Genomic DNA, 22,136 nt, shown 5'->3' with positions numbered 1-22,136 from the left:
AGACGATACATCTATAACACATCTATAACTCCATTAAAATCCCCAAATCCTCAAACCCTAAAAGCATAAAATTCTTAAATCGATCTTTGCAACCATGAGTACCGTTTCTGGAGGTTCGAGTGGTTCATCAAATGTTCGACAAAGAGGATTCGTCGTTGGCGTGCCTAAGAGATGCTGGTGTGGGGAACACATCGTGGCAAAGAATTCCAAATCCGAGCCTAATCCTTCTCGGAGATACTTTCGATGTCGAGAAGCAGCAGCAAAGAAGGTACTATGTTATGCTTTAGCAAGAAACCTTGCCACATATGGAGTACATAAACCTGAAACATCAAAAACCAAGAACATTGCATTAAATATGTAGAAATCATAGACAGTCTTTGAATAAAATCATAGACAATCGTAGAAAATTGCATTAAATTTTGAATAAAGTTAATTACCTTTGTGAGAATGAGAGAGAGCTGAACGCTTGGCAATCCGAACCATAGACAGTCTTCTAACTGTCTCCAACATTGCCACAAACGGTTTCTCCCTTGCTTTGTCGATGGTCTTGTTGAAAGATTCTGTGAAGTTGTTGTCAACATCTTCGCAATAACCCCCCAACTTATAGAAGGCACGACACCAGCTCTTTGGTTTCGACTTCATAACATCATCATACACACCAGTGTCATAAGCGTGTATCTGTTCCAGTCTCTCACCGAACTGTTTTGCATTATAGCTCCAAGCCATATGCCAGAGGAGTGGCTTGATTTGCTTCTTGGAAGGATGAGTCTTCTTCAAGTTCCCATAGATGTGTCTAACACACATTCTATGCTCTATTTGTGGTAACTCCAACTCCACAGCTTTTATCAACCCCTAATTGAGAACCAAAAACCAAACATATTAAAAACGAGAGCATTCACATTTATTAACCAATATAATAAATTAGTTAGATACATACCTTTTGTCGATCAGACACTAAAATGTAACCATCTCCCTCGTTTAGATCCAGGTCAGTCTTCAATCTCTTCACAAACCATAACCAATTGTCTTTGTTCTCAACTTGAACAACACACCAGGCTATTGGATAGATGCCATTGTCTGCATCTCTGCCTAATGCAGCAAGCAACTGTATCCCCAACACATCTAAACCCGAGTTTATCTTTGTCATACCTGTATTGCTTCAAATTGTAACCAGTATGTAGTGCATAGTCCAAGACACTCTCCTTGAATGCGACCCCATTGTAGAAGGATTGGTCTTTCCACAAAGTTCCATCACCACGTCCGATATCCGTAAACACCCTCTCTGGACCCGCACCACGACCACGACCCGCACCACGACCACGACCTTCTTCCTCGTCGTCACTTTCTGGGTACGTATCATGACGAATCGACTCTTCAGCATCGGTAAATTCCTGAGCAAGCATATCGACGTGAAATTCATCTCGATCCTCTCCTTCTTCATCGTACTCTCGTTCTCCAACACCATCTCTTTGCCCAATACCATCTTGTTGCCCAAAACCAGATCGGATTATTAAATCCATCGATTCAATTTGAGAAATCGATGGTGAAATTTGATTTTCTAGGGTTCGTCGCGAGAGAAAACAAAAAAGAGGTTAAAATGTGATTTTAGGGATTTCTCGGTTGAGGGTTATGTTTCTAATCGGGTCAAAATCAGGTTTTAATCGGGTCGAAATCAGGTTTATTTTGGTTTGTAAACTTCGTCACTCGGTTAATCAAATAGTAAACCAATTAAACCTATAGCAATGGTGAAATAGATGATATCTTCTATTCTCATGGAGATACAAAACGTAAATTACAGATATATGGGTATATAGATTGAAAAGAATTTCAGGAGAGCCATCTGGGACGGGGGTAAAGATCGGGCTCCATCTGGTACGATATCATAGTTCTCATGGGAAACCAGGACGTTTTCCCAAAATTTAATTCATGTATTTTCTCTTACCAATTTCACCACAAAATTAAAATCACCAACAATACTTGAAATAACCAAATAAGTGGCAAAAAAACTCCGTTAGTGTACAAACCATAGTACATTTTTAAAAAGGAAACACTGTTTCAGAGTTTTTTACCACAAAAGGCTGCTAATAAATAACTCAACGAAGAAGAAGTCCTGAAAAGTTTCATGAACCCAACATGTTTTCAAGGTCTGAGAGCGGCTTTGTGGACCATGGTTTCCTTGTGAATTTGGTGGCAACTCTTTTCAACGAGATCTAATAGCTTCTCCAAATTCCCTGCCCACGAGTTTAGAATCTCGTTGCTGTCTTTCGCGATCTGGAAGCACACAATCCCTGATGGTCTGTCTATTTTCGCAATCAGTGCTTTCGACACTACCATCTCCGACAGATGCTTCTCCGCCTCCTGAAATCGCAATTTCCAACCAAAAACATACAATTGTGGAAAGAGCTCTTAACAAGTAAAAAGCATATTTGCTATATAACCCGTGAGCTTATTATATCAACCCTACCTCAATGCTCAGGCATAAAAGCGCTGCAATTCTCTTTAAGGTTATCCTTGAGTAATACTTTGAGACAACGAGAATATTCTGCAGAATGTAAACAGATTTTCAGATATTCATAGTTTTAAACATTAATCAATTGATGTAACCAAGCTTTATGATAAATTGAGAGACTTACATGTTCGATTATTCTCAGCTTCAGATCTTCACCTGCTTTGTCACCCAAAGAACCTCCAACCGTGCTTTTCTCTTTCTCGAACTCATCCTTGTATTTGTTCCACAGAGATGTCCATTGAATAACCTCCATTGTCACTACCTGTTTTAGAAGCATCCTGCAAAGAATTATATCAAACACAAAAGGACTTAGAAGTTAGAACCTATTTGAAAACAGAAGATTAGGTAATGAAAAAAACAAATTAATGGAGAAGGAAAATATACTTGAAATCAGGGATTTCTGATAAATTCTTGTCTTCCAGAGTTGCATTGAGCAAGCTTGATTGCATTGGGTCATGAGGTGCCAAGACCAAGAACCAGCAGATCTTCCTCAGGACCTAATGTTTTGAAGATCAAACAAATATCAAACTAACCCTATAAAATGCAAAGTTATTAAACGTCCAATCAATGGCATGAGCTAACCGGAATCCACTGCTCTGGAGTTTCTTTTACAGAAGGGATATCATATATCGCCTTGTAGCTACGGCAGATTTCAAGGTACTCATTGTTATGAGAATAGTACCTACATAAGATGAATTTTTCTTTAGTTAAAAAGATATGTATGTCACAGGAATCAATCATGGTACATCAGAATTCAGTGGGAAACATAATGCAATTCATTCACATAAAACCAAAAACAAAAAAAACAAAAAAGAGTTATAAAAATTTAACACAACAGGGGAGATTAATCCAATATTTGATACTGTCCACCAGGAAAAATTGGTATTATGCATCTCTGAGAAACCACAGCAAGCAAAAATTCCCACAGATTCAAGAGACAGAGACTATGGTCCATGACTAAATCTAAATCATATACAATTGAACATGCCAAGACACTGATGGAAATAAAAATCACGAACAATTTGATAGAAAGCCTTACCGAATCATTAGCTCATAGTAAATACGCTTAAGCTCCAACAAAGTGGGTATATCAGCAGGAGCCTCCTCTACCATGTTCTCACCTTCCTTAGGTTTCTTCTTATCCTTTTTTGTATCTGCGTCAAAAACTCTAGGATTGATCTTCCTAGATAAGATTTGTGCACGAACAAAATCTTGACGATCCAAGCACAAGCGAACCTTTAAAAATTACCCAAAAGTTGTTAGCACCACAAGAAAATACCAGTAAATACAAATTGCAACGTAATGACTAATGCATAAAGTCCTTACTTGTTCAAGGATAAAAGCAATTTTCTCAGTCTTTGCCATAGCGCCAAATGTCTCAACCTGTTATTCAACATAACATTGCAGGGATCAAATAGGAATGAAGATTTTCTTTAGGAGATTTAGCAGCAAAATGCAAAAAAAACTTACAGCAACTTCTTGCATGAGATCTGCAGCCTCAGCTATCTGACCCTGGTCTTCTTTAATCTTAGCAAGCTTCTTGGTCAGACGTGCCCTCTCAATTTCAACATATATCTATACACAAAAAAAATCAATGGCAAACAATTACAACCGAATGATGAAGTTATATGATAAAGAATACACCATCAGTTTCATTAGTATCGCACCTTTCCAGCAGATACATTGTTCAACGTCTTAATAAGCTCAACCCGAGTTTCAATGTCTGGTGTCTGATCAATATACTGCATCGCTTGCTGCACCATGGATTGAACAGCCTGCAAATGGAGAAGTTCATAAAAATCACTGATGTTGACTTTTCAATTTGTATTATTTACTTTAACTATACTTCTGTACATGAAAAAAGTTAAGCTAAATACCTATATCAAGGAACTAGACCAAGAAAACACGCAAAGCAAAAATAAAATCAACGGAACACTGAAAATCTAACTAACTTAAGTAATAAACTGAACTAAATACAACCATCACTATCTCCAATGACCCAAATTAGCATCAATATTTAAGTCAACAGTGAACCTATCAAAATCATACAGAGGAATCGTAAAAGCAACCTATCACAGGACAAAATCCCACTAAAATAAGTTTGTATCCAACACAAAGGCGAATCCTCCTGAAATTGTTCTTATGTCCATCTCTTTACAAGATTAAGGTTACCTAACACTACGCCTATGCAATTCAGAAGTCAAATGTGGAAGAAATCACAGTAAAAGCTCTCAACTCAAAATTCCAAACCTAAACAATCTCTTCAAACTATCAAAACGAACATGAAAACCCAAATTCCCTAAGAGCTTAAACGACAAACACTGATACAATTTAGACAAAAAAATTCAAATTACCTGTTTGAGCTGACCACGTTTCTTAGACAGATTGAGAATCTGCTCATTCAGAAGTTTCCAATCCTTAGCTTCGAAACAAAGCTGAAGAATCTCAGTAGCTGCTTTCCTTGTACCGGCGACGTTTTCGGCGAGTCTCATCTGCTTCTCTTCATTAAGAAGCCGATCTACCGTCGCCTCAAGCTTCCCGCTGTCTCCCTGAAATCCACACTAACAATGGAATGAGAAGATGCGAATATTTCCAAAAGGAGGAAAAAGAACATCAGATCTGAGTAATTGAAGACTCACCATCGTGAAAATCACTGAGAATTAGCTCGAAGTACGAGTAGTTGAAATTTCTGGTGACGGAACAAAGAAGCTCTAGAAGCCAAAGTAGAGGCTAGAGGTAGAGAGAGAGAGAGATGAGAGAGCTTTTTGGAGTTGCCGAACACAGAAAAATCGCAGCGTTCCCCAACCCCTTGAACAAGAAATCTCAGATTCTTCGGCTGGATGATCTTTTCTAACTGGGCCGTTAATGGGCCATCACGAATCGAACCTCAATCCGGTTTGGTATGTAATCCCGGTCTAGCTTATATGGTATGATTTTAAATTTAATTTTAAAGTATCGAACCGATCCCATTGATTGAAACAACTTGAGCAGAGGAGGAATTAGAAGAAACTCATGTCGTTCGTTCTTCCGCCCAAATCGTAGCAAAACCAGAGATTCTGGATCCTCTAATGTCGATCAAGACCTCCTTGTCTCGAGATTCAATGGTTTACCTTGATTACTGTAAAGATATTTTCTGAATTGTTTTTAAAATTAATCTTTACTACGCTCTTAGAATTCGGATTTTGATCCTAGTGCGTATTCCGTTGATTCGCACGTACCTCAATCAATTGTGTTAACTTCTGTGCTCTAGAGATTATTTGCGGTAGGAAGGTGAAGGATCTGTAACCAGAGACTCTGTTTTGAAATGTGCAATGTGATGGATTAGAATATTCTGCTTACAGCTAGGAATTGTGGTTTGAAGATGATAATTTTTGGAAGGTTCTGGTCGAAGACGTGACTGTGGGACTTGATCTCGTAGTGCTGCTGTGTTTTCTACTTCACATAACCTGAATATTCTTGTTTAAGCAAAATGAGGTTTTGGAAGGAACGTGAAAGGGAAAATAAGGAACAGATCGTCTCGCCTTTATGCGGCCAAATTCGAGTTTTGGTGGTTGGTGATTCAGGTAAATAATATGATATTGGATTACGCACTAATCATATATGCCTAGTGTGTTAGATATGGTAACCAATGTATGCAACCGAGTTAGAGTCGAGTATCTATCTTAAGTCACCAAGTTATTATCTTAAAAGTCTACTACTACCTCATGTGCTTGCTCTTGAGAAAATCTCATCTTTTGATATCAAATTAGGTGTGGGGAAATCATCTCTTGTGCATCTTATTATCAAAGGCTCCTCTATTGTTCGTCCATCTCAAACAATTGGATGTACAGTTGGTGTCAAGGTAAACTATCTTTTAGTTCTCGATATGGTTAGAGAATAACTTGAGCTTAGTTCCTTACTTTTGTTTCTGGAACTCTTTTCTGTTCAGTACTTAACTTACGCGAGTCCTGCTAGTTCTTCAAGTAGCATTAAAGGTGATTCAGAGAGAGATTTCTTTGTCGAAATTTGGGATGTATCAGGTCATGAACGATACAAAGATTGTCGCTCACTGTTCTATTCACAAGTTAATGGTCTGTATTCCTCAATCCTGTCTCAAATAGTGTCATCTCAGCCTCTGTGTCTCCTCCACTTACCAGATGAGATTGTTTAATTTTTGCAGGCGTTATTTTTGTTCATGATCTTTCCCAAAGAAGAACAAAAACGAGTTTGCAGAAATGGGCGGGAGAAATTTCAGTAACTGGGACGTTTTCAGCTCCTCTTTCTTCTGGTGGACCTGGTGGTCTTCCCGTCCCATACATCGTTATTGGAAACAAAGCCGATATTGCTGCCAAGGAAGGAGCAAGTGGAAGCAGTGGCAATCTTGTTGATGCAGCTCGTCATTGGGTTGAGAAACAAGGTCTGCTTCCCCATAGTGATGAACTTCCTCTCTCTGAGAGTTTTCCTAGCAATGTTGGTCTCAAAATGGTAATCACGACTTAATTACTAGTTCTTCAATCAGTGTTATACGGTATTTCAAATAATATTGGTGAGACTATGGACAGGCTGCAAAGGAAGCTAGGTATGACAAAGAAGCTCTGAACAAAATTTTTCGTATGGTTGGTGTTATTTCGACCTTCCCATGTTTTTACAGTAGCTCTCTCTCTCTCTCTCCTTCTCTTCAACCTAATGCACGTTTTCGTTTACAGTTGATAAGGAGAAGATATTTCTCTGACGAACTACCGTCGTCTCTTCTTCAGCATGGTCTCTTTCCCCTGCACCTTCCCAGCGGTTAGAGGAGGGCACAAGCGATGAAGAACAGTTCTATAAAAGGACAAGGTAATATATATTTAACAAGATAAAAAATATGTGGGTTTGTATTCGGATTTTCTTTTCTCTATCAGGTTTTAAAACCGTGGGTTTTTGTGAATTTTGCAGCCTAAGGGGAGGAGATCCTTACAAATATAACACGTTACCGCCACACCACCTGACGCAGCCTCCTACATTCTATCCGCAGCAACCACCTGACCGTTACAATTATGCCATCCCGAGATTCTCTTTCTCCAGTGTAGAGGAAACCGACAATGGTAATGGCAGGTCTAACCGGATGGATATTAACGTATGAGAAATTAAACCACAGATAAAATCTCACATGATTCTTCTGTAATATACTCCAAACATAATCAAGTATTTTTTAGCAGTTCATTTTAAAATTTATATACATTATTTATGTGATAAAAGTTTAATGGTTGAATTTTTTTAACTCCCAATGAAAAAAATATTCTTGAGAAGTATTAATCCTGATCAAATTAGAATCTAGAAACCTAAACGATACAGGGTTATAAACAACTCTTGAGATACATTCATTATTCATGTGACAATGTTTTTTAGCATTTTTTTTTAAGTGGATAATGTATTAGTCGTTTATAATATTTTAACTCAAAATAACTCTTGAGAAGTATAAATCCTAATCAAAATAGAATTTAGAAACCTAAACAAGATAGGATTATAAACTACTCGGTTCATTATAAATAGGCTCACTCTTCGAAAATCGTAAGACAGAGAAAGCAAAAAAAAAAAAAATTTAAATGGTTGTGTCTATCGAAATAATGAGGAAGATGAAGACAGGGGAGACTTTGAGCGAAGTCGAATGTAAGGAATGCTTTGTGTGTATAACAGATTTCATCAGAGAAAGACTAAGTCAACCGCAATTCGATCAATACATGGGCTTGATGAAACTATTCAAGTCCCGGGGTATACAAGGAGAAGAACTCTTAGAGTCTCTTCTGAATCTGTTCAAGGAAGACGAGTTACTTACTCAAATGTTCGAAAAACTAATGGCAACAGAGATACGAGTACTGAAAAACATTGACGTTGGAGAACCAAACAAATCAAGAAAAAGAAGAAGGGGTGAAGCAACGGATGATGATGAGACAGAAGAAGATGAATTTGGAGAGGAGCGATATTGTCGTTGTCGTCGTTGCAGGATTGGTCGGGAAGAAGCAAAGATGATCATTCACAACAAAAAGTATGGACTCGAGCCGACTGAAGTTATGTTGGGGCCGTTTAGATCAATCATAAATCCCAACTTGTTGTAATTTTTATTTTTGTTGTGGAGACCAATCTTCATGGTGGCAAAGAAACCATAATTTTTTTTTTTTTAATTTCTTTTCATCGTAATGCTAGGAGAAATATTATTTCCTATTGTAATATGATTTTACATTAAATTTAATAAATTTAATTTTTGTTACGAGATAATTATGTTTATTTCTCTGTATTTATCTATTTCCATCATCTAAACATGTAATATATTATTTTTAAATACATATATATATTTATTTAAAAAATCGATAATTTTTTGTTCCTTCGGGGACATCCGATAAAAATTGATAATTATTTTTTTTAATTTCTTTTCATCGTAATGCCAAAAGAAATATTATTTCCTTTTGTAATATGATTTTACATTTATTTTAATAAATTTAATTTTTGTTACGAGATAATTACGTTTATTTTTCTGTATTTATCTATTTCCATCATCTAAACATGTGATATATTATTTTCAGATAATTAAAAAAAATCGATAATATAACACCGTCATAATTTTAATCCACTGTAAAATAGGAGAAATTGTTGAAATATAAATTACAATAATCCATTATTTTATCTCTTTTAACATTTTTCTGATTAACCTCTTCTGTTTTTCCTTTTTCTGAGTTATAAAGTTTTCTTTTTTCTTATATAAACTGCGGTGAACGAGAGTAAACTATTTCTTTCGTCTATAATTCCTATATTCGCTTCCGTTATTAGACGGAACACAAACAAACCAAAAAAACCTTTAGGGTTCGATTTGCCTCATTGATAAAATCGCCATGTCCGGAGAAGAAGAAGAGAACGCCGCCGAACTCAAGATCGGAGATGGTACTTTCTCTATTCTAAACTGTGTACCCTCAAAATTAGGGTTTTTGTTTTGTTTTGTTTCATCGAATTGATCTTTAATGCAATTGATTTCTAACTGAAATTGATTGGGTTTATTTTTTCTCTTGACAACAAAAAGAGTTTTTGAAGGCAAAGTGCTTAATGAACTGTGAAGTATCGTTGATCCTTGAGCACAAGTATGAACAGCTTCAGCAAGTCTCCGAGGATCCTATGAATCAAGTTTCTCAGTAAGAATTTTTTTTAAAGTTTCATATTAGCAATTATGAAATAACCTAAGCTTTCGATCTTGGAGACTAAGAACAAGTTTCTCCTTGCAGAGTGTTTGAGAAGTCCTTACAATATGTGAAGCGATTCAGCCGCTACAAGAATCCTGATGCTGTTAGACAAGTTCGAGAGTATCCTTTTTTCTGAATTTAGTTGATTCATAGTTTTTAACCAGTCTTTGCTTTTGACATGCTTGTTCTTAATTCCCCATTACCGTAACATGTTTACCTTAACTCAACTTTAATAGAATTCTGAGTAGACATCAACTCACTGAGTTTGAGGTAAGATGTTAAATATTTTTAGATTCGATTTTGTGTTATCTATTAAGTCGTTTCGGTGGAAGACTTAAAACATTGCTTTGTTCGTTATTGAACAGCTCTGTGTTCTTGGCAATCTCTGTCCTGAAACTGTTGAAGAAGCTGTTGCAATGGTTCCTTCTCTTAAGGTAAATATTTTCTACTTTTTCTACTATTCAAAAGGATAAATAGTATTGTTATGTCAGTGGATTTTGAGATGATGTAAGCTTTCTCTTTTGTGTAGACAAAAGGAAGAGCTCATGATGATGAAGCAATTGAGAAGATGCTCAATGATCTCTCCCTTGTGAAGAGGTTCGAGTAGTGCATAAGATTCTCAAGATCTAAAAGACGAAGAACATGTAGCAGGGTCTAGCTGATGTCTGATCAAATATCTCTGAAGTTAATTTTCCATGTCTGAGATTATATAAGCTTTCTCATGCCCAGAAACTCTGGAATGATACCTTCTTGTTGAATGAATGTAATTTACAATGGATGATCCAAGCTTTCAATGAAATATATAACAATTCCTTTTCACTATATTGAGTAATGTATAGCACTATATATATACATACTACACCTAAAGCTATGTGTGAAGCTTTCAATTCCATCTCTTGGCATTTTTGCTGGACTTTGACTTCTTTATGGAAGCTTGAAACGCTTTCATCTTTTGCTTCTTCCTTGCTTCTCTCTCAGCCTTTGACATCTTTGACTTTGCTTTCACTTTTGGAGCTTTTTCTTCCAATTCTGATTCCCTCTCCAACTCCCTTGCTCTAGCTTCCACATTCTTCTCCAGGTAATACTAAAAACAGTTACACAGTCTAAAATGAATAAATGTGGCAAAAGTAATGAACGATTAAACTAAGATAGGGATTGTGTTACATTGTAGTCTCCTGTATAGTCCTTTAAACCACCATCCCTGACTTCAATAACTCTGTTAACGATTTGTTTAATGAAGTACCGATCATGAGAGACTGTGATGACTGTGCCTTTGTATTCGCTTATTGCCTCCTGATGAAAGCAGGTATCAGAGAATCAGAAGTGAAGTGAACAATTTTGCCAACATAAAAGAGAATAGTATGATTAGAAACCTCGAGCATTTCTTTTGAAGGTATGTCTAAGTGATTGGTGGGTTCGTCCAAGACAAGTAGAGTGGATGGTTTCACCATGAATTTGCAGAATGCAAGGCGTGCCTAAGACCCCATAAAAATGGCGATGAAGAACATGAATGAGACAATGTTTTATATTGAGGATAGAAATAGGCAATATTTTACCTTCTCACCACCACTCAAAAGAGAGACCTTCCTATCCAACATGTCAGCTTTGAAGTTGCAGCGACCAAGAAGAGCTTTAATATCATCAATTCTCCAATCTACAGCAGCTTCAACAACCGTCTCAATCACAGTTTTATCCAAATCTAGAGCCTCTGCCTATAGCCAACAGTGAGTAAAACCATATTTCTGATTCCAACTAATAAGCCCTTTCTTCATTACAAAACAAACCTGATTCTGCTCAAAGTAGTTTGGCAATACATTGTGCTCCCCGAGTATTACTTCACCTCTCATAGGCTTCTCCAAACCCATAATCAGCTTCAATAGTGTACTTTTACCGCACCCATTCGGACCAATAATAGCGATTTTCTCTCCTCTCTCTATAGCTAGATTTGCCTTGTTAAATAACTTCTGCTAGCATCAGAACACACAGATCAAAACACAAGACCTCACACACACAATAAAAGGAATTATCCAAACAATGTTAGTCTAATGCTACCATGCATCTCACTTTATCCTCAAAGCCAAATTCAAGATTCTTAACAGTGACTACAGATCTTCCACTTAATCCACATTCCGGAAACCTGATTTTCATTTGTTTCCGCTGAAATGGCTTCTCTATTTGCTCCTCTTCTTGGAGCTTCTCCAGTTTCTGTTTATAAGAATCAAGAGAAGTAAGTTTGCACTTTCCACACATCCTCTGGTTCATAAGTACTAAATTTTACTGCTACTTCTTCTTACCTTTTCTGCTGAAGAAGCTCGACCAGAGTTTGCTCCAGCACTTAGCCTACTAATCAAATCTTTTGTTGCTTCGATCTCTTTCTGTTGCTTCTCCCAAGCAGCATACTGAGCTTCAACCCACTCTGCCTTGGAAATCGCATACTGAGAGTAATTACCCTCGAAAGTCTTCGACACTCCCATTTCAGTTTCCACAATTTTGGTACATAACTGATCAAGAAACGCTCTGTCATGTGATATAATGACCATAGGCACATCTTGCTTATTCAAGTAACTTTCAAGCCACTCAATAGTATCAAGATCCAAATGATTCGTTGGCTCATCCAAAAGAAGTAAATCTGGACTCTGTCCACATAAACCACACATTAGCTTCAATACGGAATTAAAAAGAATCACTATTTCTCATTATTACCTGAAGCAAAATCTTCCCAAGTGACATTCTCATTTGCCATCCACTACTAAACGAAGCCACAAGCCTATCTGCATCCTCAGACACAAACCCTAATTCAGACATCAGCTTACTAATTCTCGCATCGATAGAATCCAAATCAACCTCTTGAGCTCGGTTCTGTAACAAATCGAATTCGTCAAGTAACCTTCCCATTAATTCCAAATCATCAACAGCTTCTTCAACCGCCTTCTCCAACTTCTCAAGCTTACTTGCTACTTCCATCTCTTCTTTAAACGCACTCATGAACTCTTCCTTCACTGTCTTCCCCATAGAAACCTCAAATTCTTGACTCAAAAACGCGACTTTCAAATTGGGTTTGGCTCTAATCACGTTTCCCGAATCAGGTTCCTCTTGACCCGTTATGATCCTGAGCTGTGTCGTCTTCCCCGCACCGTTGACGCCGATTAACCCCACTTTTTCACCTCTCTTTACTTCCCAACTCACATCCTTTAGCACTGTGACGCCTTCGTAGCTCTTGCTAATGTTTTCAAGTCTCACTCCTGACGAAATCGAAGACGAACCATTGTTTGATTGCTTACTGATCTGCTTCTGATCCTGGTCTTCGGTCGAGAAGAGCGATTCAAGCTCTGAATTGGAGCTGGTTGTGGGAATTTGGGCTCTGATATCAGAGATTACTCGTCTAGGGTTAGAAACAGAGGAGAGTTTCAAGGTGAATGGTGTAGGGCAAGGAAGTGGATTAGTGAAGAACAAGGTAGAACGAAGGTTTAGGCTATGGAGATTCGTTGTTAATCCCATTTTTGATATAATGTAGACATCAAACGAACAATTCCGATTGTTGAAAATGTACTTTTGAGACAACAAACAAAAACAGAACAAAAATTGCAAAACGACCTCTCGAGGCTTCTATAACGTGTGAGCGAAGTGTCACAAACACACACGTATGCATGTGAAGCTCAAGGCTCATAAACTCCCACGTGCCAAACTAAATAGCCACTGGATTAGATTACCACGTCACCGGTTTTACAAATCAGGCACTAATCTGATATGTTTTTTTTTTTAGGTCAAAAATAAGTAGGCATAACAATTTCAACTTTTACAATATACCAACTCTTATCAAGACCTAAATGTTTTTTTTTGGTGATTCGTGCATTAATTATTCCTTAATTATTCAGCTAAATCAAACTAAGGAAATAAAAATTAACTGCTAGTAGTAAAAAAAGCCGCAAAGTATTATGTCCATATCGTACAAAATCTAAAGTAATTAATCTATGCCACTACTCTTAAGAGAAAGAACCATCGTTCTGAATATAATATTTCCCTGATTAGAATGTCTTATCTCCTTATATAGAAGTTGGCAAAAACTAAATCGCCTATATGTCGATATACAGTGCAAGTGAATCAATAGGATCTTCTCCAATAATCACAATTTCGATAAGAACATATAAAGTCTTTCCATTACAATTTAGGGACATTAAATTAGAACACTGAAATACTAGTTATAAAATATAAATGCACACACACTCTTAGTTAATGTACACATTTTAGCGTCTTATACATGAATGCAACCTTATATTTCTTAATTCTTCTTCATCGTTCTAGCTAGATTTACAATTTTCACAACAAAAAGAGTCGATGAAACTCATGGATGGTTTGGCGTGAAAGATCTTGATTTTGGGGTATATGTTTCTTTTAGTATATTTGATTCCAATAATACACGAATTATTAATAATCATCTTTGTGCAGAGCATTTTTTTCTCAAGAAAATATATAAGAAAATGTACCAAGAAACTCTGCAGTTTGTTCATCTATGGAGACTTGCTGTTCAAGAAAGAGACGAAGCAAGAGAACATCTGAAACATTCACTCGCCGAACTCTCCAGACTACAGGAATGCTTCAACACCATTTTCTTGTCCGAAGAACAACAAATACCCTATTGTTACTCAGAAGCCAAAGACGATCATCAAATCTATAGTTACAATAACTTCTCCGATGATTCAGCGTCGTCGATGGATCTCGTCTCCAACTCAACTGTCTATTCCTCGCCGGAGACGTACGATTCTGAGTGTTACAGCTTCCGGTCGAACCAGATGGCTGTGGAGAACAGAAAAGATTTTGAGACCCTTGTGCTGGAGATTATAGGACTCGGAAGAGTCTTGCCGGAGAACGGTAAGTTCCAGCAAGCTGTCATTGAAGCTGGATCGTTGGTTGAGCCATTGTTCATAACCGGTCCGATTCCAAAATGGAGAAATCCTCCGGTTCAAATGTTGAGTCAAAGACCTGTTCTAAGTAATACTATCGGAAAATGGAATTATGGTGGTATGGAGTTGGGTCCGGGGATCCTGAAACGGTCTTCCTCAGGCAAAGTCCCGCTTGGAGTTTTATATTGATCGGTTCTTTACATGTAATGCTTAATTTTTATGTATTGGTTAGAAAGAATTTGATGCAATCTAATAAATCATGTTATCTTTTATTTGTTTATCCGAAATTTATCATTACAAAACACTCTTAAACAATAGATTTTCGAAAGGATCATTCTGTCGAGCCAAATCCTCGATACCTATATAAAGAGCAGAAAAGGGTGAGAATTTTAGTGAATAAGAGAAAGAAGAAGCTTGGTGAATTATACCGCACACATTTAACCACTGTCTTCGATTTTCTTGTGTGGTGGAAGCCTCGAGCTAAGACAGAAGCAGCCAGTAGGCGAAGCGGCATAACTTGAATGTATGTAAGATAAACAACACCAACACCCTCAGATAAAGGCAGCATTTACAAAGTGAACTCGCCATCGAGAACCTCCATGAGGCAACTAAGCAAAACATAACATCTGTGCCATTCAGACTTTGGAGCACTACAGTTAAAATTTTCATCGCCTAATGCAAGACATATATACTCTTAGAGCCTCGTTAACAAGATTAACCAAAAACCTGCATATTCAGAGTAAACTAAAGTATGATCTTTCAGAGAGCTAAAATGATATTTGTATGTAAGACATGAGAAATAATACCTCTTTGTTGTAAACCTCAAGAACAGAAAATTCCATCTTTCAGCGGCACTTGCAGCTCCTCAAACACACAACTCGCCTATTCAGAAAGGGAAGAGCCATTCAGTTTATAAAGATTAAGCAATAACTATATCCAAGATTCTGCTATTGTTGAGTAAGATTTTTGAGGTCACTGTTATTGGAAAATTCCAGCGAATAGTGTCATATGAGCCGTGAGCTATTTCACACATCTTTTCGAAATTGGAAAAGAGTTTTAACTTGACAGACATATTTTAAGTTTAATATATAATGAAATGCACATGTTGTATGTAACTCACTGATTTGATGTATCTGAACTTCGCATCCCAGCAGAGGAAAGAACAATGGTTTAAGCCAATAAATGCTGAATCCAAGTAAAATCATCTGAAAAAAAACAGAACAACCATGAATACATCATTTAAAAGGAACTTCTATTTGAGTTTGATGATCTTCCTACCTTGGAGACTCATGGTATCACCAGAAATCACTGCACGAACATTCACCGTCTTGAAAATGATGAAACCTGTTCGAATCCCTTAGAATTATCTGTCTCCCTTCGATCTTTGATATATACTTAAAGGCAGAATGGCAATCACCGCAAACTCTGAGGTTCTTCATTATTCTGATTGGCAGCGTAGAGCTCCTCCGAGCTGCGAGAACAAAAGCTACAGCGAGCTTCTCGCTGTGATAGCTCAGGATCTCTTCCTTGTTCTCTTGCTCTAGATCATACAAGGCAAATCCAGTCTGTGGCACATAACCTGCGTCTCTCATCTTTCTGTTGAGCTCCTTGAGCTTCTTGTAAATCAAATCAGCGTCTGGGTGTGACTTATCCCCAGCAACAAACATATGGACTCCATCCTTCATGGTAACCCAACTATAACCAGCTTCCTTTTTCACATCAGCATCCTTCATCTTCTTTCTCGCCGTTACTAAATCTTCCCATCTTCCTCCAGCAGCATACATGTTACCAAGTAGCACATAGTTTACAGCATTTTCTGGCTCCAGTTGAAAAAGCATTTCTGCTGCTTTCTTCCCTAATTCTGCATTTCGACCATTTGCTCTGCAACAAGCCCCAAGTACAGTCCTCCATATGAGAACATTAGGCTTCATTGGCATTCTATCAATGAAACCTTCCAACTTATCAAGTTCACCTGCACGGCCTAGCAAGTCAGCCATACATGAGAAATGTTCAATCCTAGGAGCTAAGCCATAAGAATCACTCATAGATTTGAAGTGTTCAAACCCTTCTTTAACCAAACCGGCATGACTACAAGCTGACAAGACTCCCACAAATGTAACATGGTCAGGTGGTGTTTGGCCATCGAGCTTCATATTTGCAAAAAGCTTCAAAGCTTCGTCTCCTTGCCCATGTCGTGCATAGCCCGAAATCATAGAGTTCCAAGAATATGAATTTCTTACAGGCATTGTGTTAAAAAACCTCAAAGCATAATCTAGTCTTCCACATTTGGAGTACATGTCAACAAGTGCACTCCCAACTACCACATCAGATTCTAGACAAGCTCTCACCGAACAAGCATGCACTTCCATGCCACGCTCTAGCGTTGCAACCGAAGCAAACGCGCTAAGAACGGTCGCATACATGAAACTATCCAACCTCTGACCCATCTGCAACATAAACCAGACCAGATCCAAGGCCTTAGGAAGGAGATCATTATGTATATACCCCGAGATCATTGAGTTCCAAGTTACATCATCTCTTCTCTCTGACATTCTAGAAAATATCTTCTCACACCCATCCATCTCTCCACACTTCCCATAACAAGCTATGAGCGCATTTTCAGTTGTTGCTTCATCTGCAACATTGTACTTTAACGCTAGCCCATGTATCTGCTTCCCCAATTCACCAAATGAAAGGGATGACACAGCTGAGAGAACGCTTGAAAAGGTTATCCTGTTAAGTTTCTGTCCCGCTTGAAGCGCACTCAAAAAACATGTCACAGCTTCAAGTACTGACCCTTCTGAACTAGCTAACGCTCCTATTATAGAGTTCCAAGACACCTGATCTGGCTCTGGCATGGAGGAAAATATCTTACAGCATTGATTTTGATAGCCAGTCTCTGCATACAGTGTCATAAGAGCATTTGAAACCGAAACATTCGAATCAAGCCCTAATTTGAAGCCTTCTCCATGAATCTGCTGTCCTAGGTTTGCCCACCTCAAGCTTGCGCATGAGCTTAGTGAACTTATCAGTGTGAAAATCCCAGGCAAGATTGCATGTCGTCTCATACTTTGGTAGCGTTCCACTGCTTCTAGAAAACAGCCGTTTTGGTCAAGACCAGTGATCATGGAGTTCCAGGAGACAGAATCTTTCTCCATCATGAAACAGAAAACACGTCTAGCATCAGCTATTGAGCCGCACTTAGCATACATATTAACAAGGCCATTCCCAATACCAACCATAACATCAACTAAGCCAGTTGTTATTACATGTCCGTGAACCTCTTTGCCTTTTCTCAGACCTATTTCCTCAGCTAGAGAATACTCAGGAAATGAGCTCAGAAGAATCACGTATGACTCAGGACTAACGTCAATCACGCTATACATATCCATAAAGAGCTTCGTTGCTTCTTCTCCCCATTTCTGTCGCACAAGACCAACCATTAGGCCGTTTAAGGTGACTGCATTTCTTGTTTCCATCTGATTAAAAACCTTCCTAGCATAACTTAATGAGCCAGACTTTGCAAACGCACTCACCAATCCGCTGCCAACAAAAAGATCTGAGAGTAAACCAGACTTCTGGATGGTGCACATGATCTGCTTGAGCAAACTAACGTCTGGTTCAGTCAAAGAACAAGCAGTAGTTACAAGACTACCAAAAGTGTATTCAGTTGGTCTAGAACCATCGCACTGCATGCTAGAGAACATCTTAAACGCAGATCTCTGATCCCCAGTCTGTGAATAAACCGAAATAATCGAATTCCATGACATAGAGTTTTTAAATTCTATGTCATCAAAAGCACGGAGAGCATAACCAAGAGACCTTACACATTTCCAGTACATCGATATGATCACATTAGAAACTACTGCATCAACTGCATAGGAAAGCTTAAACAACAGCCCATGAACTTGTCTTCCGAAAAGAATCCCAACAGAATCTAACTCCTGACAAGCCCGAAGCCCACTAATGAAAGCGTATTGATTTGAAAAAATCCCTTCTTTAACCATATCTCTCAAGAACACTAAAGCTTCCCTATGTTCCCCATTACCGCTATACCCTGCAACAACACACGCCCAGGAAACGCAGTTCCTCAGAGGCATTTCGTCAAACACCTTGCGTGCAGAGACGGAATCTCCTGTTCCAAGATAAGCATTGATGAGATTGTTGCAAAAGTAGACTTCTTTTTCTAAACCATTCTTATATAACCGGGAATGTAAGAGTTTAGCAGCTCCTCTATGTCCAACAACGCAGCTCTGACCAAAAAAAAAAGAAAAGAGGAACACAATTAAGTCATGATCAACCTCAGTAACTATGAAATCGACCAAACATGGTTTAGTTAAATGGAGAAGACTTACGTTTAGAAACGACATGAGAGGAGAGGAGCAGCCAAATCAAATCATAAACCCAGAAGAAGAAAACAAAATCGAATTTTTCGCGCGACCAACACACAAACAGAACTCTCTCAGTGGAGTGACGTTTAACTGACGTAAAAAACGACAGCGTTTCACTGTATCGAGATTTTTCTAGCATGCTTTGTTTTAACGGGCTTTATTAGTGAGCCCAATACGGTCCGATAAGAAACAACAATCTCACACACACAAAGGAGAGGATAAAACAAAAAAAAGTCGAAAATGGCATTCTCGTGATTTATACAACATCACTACCTGGGACTTTCCGTATATAATTATATTATCATTTTGCCAACAAATAATAAATGAATTTGATTGGGGTATAAATCGAGCTGTTTTTTTGCTGTAATAATAATTTCACAAAATTTTCTCTTTTTTCCTTTTATTTTTTTCTTTGCAGCTTTTAAATAATTTTGTTGGTCTCTCCATCTTCTCTCTTTGGCTAGGAACCACCGTACCAGCAGCTTAAAACTTAAAAGAAAGAAAAGGACTAATCAATCTCTCTGTTTCTCTCTATCTATTGAAAAAACCAATATGGAGGACCATCGCAAAGAGGTACGTATGTACCATCTTCTTCTTCTTGTTCTGTTGCTGTAGTTTTTAAACTTTGTTTCTTTTTTTTTTGAACTAATAAATCAAGATCTGTTAGTTTGGATTTTTGTCGGGAATCGAACATGGGGTTTTGTTTTAAAGAGCTTAGCAAGCTCCAGCACTACTGATACTGTTTATAGTGAATGATTTAGTTTTAAAAATATCAGCATCTTGGTAATCGGAAAACCAAAAGAATTGAGTATATTCTTTAAAGTTTCGTCCTTTTTTTTTTTTTTTTTTGCACATCTCGATAGGATAGCTGAGACTTTGCCATCACGAGGTATATACTATTGTACTACTAGTTGGAAATTTCGAAACTTTATTGGATTGATAAATAAAAAGATCATACTTTACCCCCAGATTTTATTGATTCGTTGATTAAATCAACGCTTGTTAATTTGTGTCCTATAAAGTCAAGAACTTTGGCTTTTGTTTCTTTGAGAATTACATCTTTCTTCCTCATGATGCATCGCTTTGTAAATATCCCTCTGTTTTCGTTATGTCTGTGCATCAAATATGATACCTTTTTGGTTAGTTAATATATTTGTTGTTATTGCAGAAGAACACGCCGTGGCTATCAGTGCCACAGTTTGGTGACTGGGACCAAAAAGGAGGAGGAACAATGCCTGACTACTCTATGGATTTCACTAAGATTAGAGAGATGAGGAAACAAAACAAAAGAGACCCTTCTCGTGCCAGTTTAGGCAACGAGGATGAGCTCATTAAGCCACCCGACTCAGCTACTTCAACTACTGCTAAACTCACCACTATCCAAAGCCAAAACCAACCTGAGTTTTCCCCCATCCACCATCACCAACCACATTCTCCTTCTGTAAGTTTCCAATTCCATTTTTTTTTTTTTTTTGTTGCTTCTTTCATAAGACTGTTTCAGTTTTCATCACAATTCACACAAATATTTGCATTTGCGTTTGTATCAATATTTTGGTTTGCATTAAGACGTCTTAGAGTATGAGTCATTATTATTAGCACATGGTTTGTAACATGATATATCTATACTTTAGAGGGTCCAAGTTTTCTTGCAATCTATATCTTATATATTGATTATAGTATTGAGCTGGTCTTGATTGAACATAATTTATTTGGTGTGGTTGTTTGGAACAGACGAGGAGAAGCATCTTCAGCTGCTTCAACTGCTGCGTCAAGGCTTGAAGGTTTATTCTTTAGCAAAGGGGCAGTTTTATTATTGACTTGTGTGATTCGAATGTGGAAATGTAATGTATTGACCCTTTAATATATGTTTTCAATCCATTTCTCTTTTTCTTTCTTGTTTTGTTTTTTTTGGAAGCATATATATAGCTCTCTATTATATAAAAAACAAAAAAAGATTAGCGGAGAGTTAAGCTAATTAGTATGCTTTAACTTAAAAGCAAAACATGAACACTGATCCGACTTCAAAGTATTACTTGCCATTCCAATACACAAATGGCAAATGGCAGGTTTTTGAAGCAAAACAGTGATTTGATAATTGATATAAACATTGTGTGGAGTTAATTGGATTTCAGTAAAATTGTGTTCATTGTTTAGTGTTTTGAGTGATTTCCTTTTTCGAATCTTAGTAGATCGTGGCAGCAAAAGCATTTGATGATTATTACTGTAAGATAAAAGTGGGATGTCTAATTATTAGGCTTATAATTTTGTCAGACGTGATGTTTTTCCTCTCGACCCTGACAAATTTTAAATTTTGAATCTTCGTCTTTGAGACACGCATGGGCCTGTAGACAACAAAAGGTAAAGAAATAGGCCTGTCTTTGTAGTTTAAAAGAGCTTTAATATAGCCCAAAAAGGATCTCTTCACGCATAGAAACTCGAGAGGTTATTAGAGTTTTATTTGGAGTGCTTAATTCGACTAAGTTCGAAACGGTTCTGAAAGCCCAAAACAAACAAAGTTACTTGCCAAAACAAAAAAAAAAATCTAAATTATCGAGCGTTTAATTTAACTATGTTTAGTGTAAGTTTATTCGCATTTGGTTGAGTTAGTTTACGTCTTTTGTGATTCATAAAAACAATATCAACATCCTCCGTATACAAATTTTGATGGTGGTTGTTATTTACATACATATGTTGCACTACCTTGATTCATAGTGTTTTCTTTTTCTTGTTGAAACTCGATATGAGTCTTATATTTTAAGGGTGTTTAAAAAAAAAAAAAAAAAAAAAAAAAAAAAAATCTGCAGTTGAAATAACTTAGATTTGTAGCCTATGAGTAGTATATTGATTGATAATGTAAAAAATTTACATTGATTGCAACCAACAAAAAAGAAGACAAGAAAACACATGCTTATCTTTTAGTCTTATTTGGACAGAGATCGGACTAGTCCAATTGACATGTCTATATTTTGCCTAAATTTAAGTTGGCCCCTACTATCGTGAGAGATGACGAAACTGTCAACTGTCAACATCATATGTTTAGTCTTGTTACAGCCCAACTTTCATGTCCCTACCTGCCTTAGGGTTATTTCTCGTTCCATTTATGAAAACCAATTCTTAAGCGCAATGGTGATAAACTATGCTCTACATG

The 22,136-nt window shown here is 37.4% G+C and overlaps 7 protein-coding genes and 1 pseudogene across 14 annotated transcripts; 4 read left to right on the top strand and 4 right to left on the bottom strand.

The window, feature by feature from the left end:
- Positions 1 to 276: 276 nt before the first annotated feature.
- LOC104709855 (uncharacterized) lies at positions 277 to 1,520 on the bottom strand. The gene is made up of 4 exons (XM_087461318.1): positions 1,199 to 1,520; positions 938 to 1,149; positions 438 to 852; positions 277 to 320 (listed from the first exon to the last, which is right to left on the bottom strand). The coding sequence occupies exons 1-4, from the start codon at positions 1,518 to 1,520 to the stop codon at positions 277 to 279; spliced, it is 993 nt and encodes a 330-aa protein (XP_087317444.1).
- A 438-nt stretch (positions 1,521 to 1,958) lies between these two features.
- LOC104708124 (26S proteasome non-ATPase regulatory subunit 12 homolog A) lies at positions 1,959 to 5,492 on the bottom strand. The gene is made up of 11 exons (XM_010424625.3): positions 5,149 to 5,492; positions 4,864 to 5,058; positions 4,177 to 4,284; positions 3,980 to 4,084; positions 3,836 to 3,892; positions 3,549 to 3,745; positions 3,092 to 3,191; positions 2,894 to 3,006; positions 2,634 to 2,787; positions 2,465 to 2,542; positions 1,959 to 2,358 (listed from the first exon to the last, which is right to left on the bottom strand). The coding sequence occupies exons 1-11, from the start codon at positions 5,149 to 5,151 to the stop codon at positions 2,140 to 2,142; spliced, it is 1,329 nt and encodes a 442-aa protein (XP_010422927.1). The 5' UTR covers positions 5,152 to 5,492; the 3' UTR covers positions 1,959 to 2,139.
- Positions 5,493 to 5,884: 392 nt separating this feature from the next.
- LOC104708123 (small GTPase-like protein LIP2) lies at positions 5,885 to 7,749 on the top strand (annotated as a pseudogene). The gene is made up of 7 exons (XR_015564339.1): positions 5,885 to 6,072; positions 6,259 to 6,350; positions 6,438 to 6,579; positions 6,669 to 6,973; positions 7,051 to 7,104; positions 7,195 to 7,324; positions 7,424 to 7,749. The product of XR_015564339.1 is annotated as a small GTPase-like protein LIP2 (transcript).
- Positions 7,750 to 9,147: 1,398 nt separating this feature from the next.
- LOC104708121 (DNA-directed RNA polymerase II subunit 4) lies at positions 9,148 to 10,515 on the top strand. The gene is made up of 6 exons (XM_010424620.3): positions 9,148 to 9,403; positions 9,540 to 9,648; positions 9,739 to 9,816; positions 9,933 to 9,966; positions 10,062 to 10,130; positions 10,226 to 10,515. Exons 1-6 carry the CDS (start codon positions 9,355 to 9,357, stop codon positions 10,301 to 10,303), a joined length of 417 nt encoding a protein of 138 aa, XP_010422922.1. The 5' UTR covers positions 9,148 to 9,354; the 3' UTR covers positions 10,304 to 10,515.
- Positions 10,419 to 13,354, bottom strand: LOC104708122 (ABC transporter F family member 2). Of its 6 annotated transcripts, none has more exons than XR_015564336.1 (8): positions 12,400 to 13,281; positions 11,991 to 12,332; positions 11,749 to 11,901; positions 11,481 to 11,660; positions 11,253 to 11,350; positions 11,070 to 11,171; positions 10,861 to 10,989; positions 10,419 to 10,780 (listed from the first exon to the last, which is right to left on the bottom strand). XR_015564336.1 is itself a non-coding variant. In XM_010424624.3 (8 exons), the coding sequence occupies exons 1-8, from the start codon at positions 13,192 to 13,194 to the stop codon at positions 10,580 to 10,582; spliced, it is 2,046 nt and encodes a 681-aa protein (XP_010422926.1). In that variant the 5' UTR covers positions 13,195 to 13,354; the 3' UTR covers positions 10,419 to 10,579. The 6 variants fall into 6 exon arrangements, 3 of the variants coding, with proteins under 3 accessions (XP_010422926.1, XP_010422924.1, XP_010422925.1); XR_015564337.1 differs by having other exon boundaries at positions 11,481 to 11,663; positions 11,761 to 11,901; XR_015564338.1 differs by having other exon boundaries at positions 11,761 to 11,901.
- An 820-nt stretch (positions 13,355 to 14,174) lies between these two features.
- On the top strand, positions 14,175 to 14,786 carry LOC104708119 (uncharacterized). Its single transcript, XM_010424616.3, has one exon. It carries the CDS (start codon positions 14,175 to 14,177, stop codon positions 14,784 to 14,786), a length of 612 nt encoding a protein of 203 aa, XP_010422918.1.
- A 49-nt stretch (positions 14,787 to 14,835) lies between these two features.
- Positions 14,836 to 19,179, bottom strand: LOC104708120 (putative pentatricopeptide repeat-containing protein At5g09950). Its single transcript, XM_010424617.3, has 5 exons — positions 18,953 to 19,179; positions 15,876 to 18,850; positions 15,718 to 15,802; positions 15,404 to 15,479; positions 14,836 to 15,323 (listed from the first exon to the last, which is right to left on the bottom strand). The coding sequence occupies exons 1-2, from the start codon at positions 18,965 to 18,967 to the stop codon at positions 15,893 to 15,895; spliced, it is 2,973 nt and encodes a 990-aa protein (XP_010422919.2). The 5' UTR covers positions 18,968 to 19,179; the 3' UTR covers positions 14,836 to 15,323; positions 15,404 to 15,479; positions 15,718 to 15,802; positions 15,876 to 15,892.
- Positions 19,180 to 19,306: 127 nt separating this feature from the next.
- LOC104708117 (uncharacterized) lies at positions 19,307 to 20,881 on the top strand. Of its 2 annotated transcripts, none has more exons than XM_010424614.3 (3): positions 19,307 to 19,561; positions 20,157 to 20,429; positions 20,720 to 20,881. In XM_010424614.3, the coding sequence occupies exons 1-3, from the start codon at positions 19,541 to 19,543 to the stop codon at positions 20,765 to 20,767; spliced, it is 342 nt and encodes a 113-aa protein (XP_010422916.1). In that variant the 5' UTR covers positions 19,307 to 19,540; the 3' UTR covers positions 20,768 to 20,881. The 2 variants fall into 2 exon arrangements, with proteins under 2 accessions (XP_010422916.1, XP_087318895.1); XM_087462769.1 differs by having other exon boundaries at positions 19,428 to 19,565.
- Positions 20,882 to 22,136: the final 1,255 nt, after the last annotated feature.

Source organism: Camelina sativa, chromosome 8 (genome assembly GCF_030686135.1).
Source record: "Camelina sativa cultivar CO46 ecotype springtype chromosome 8, ASM3068613v1".
Classification (NCBI taxonomy): domain Eukaryota; kingdom Viridiplantae; phylum Streptophyta; class Magnoliopsida; order Brassicales; family Brassicaceae; genus Camelina; species Camelina sativa.
Note: the sequence above shows the minus strand (reverse complement) of the source record. Positions and strands in the feature narration are given on the sequence as shown.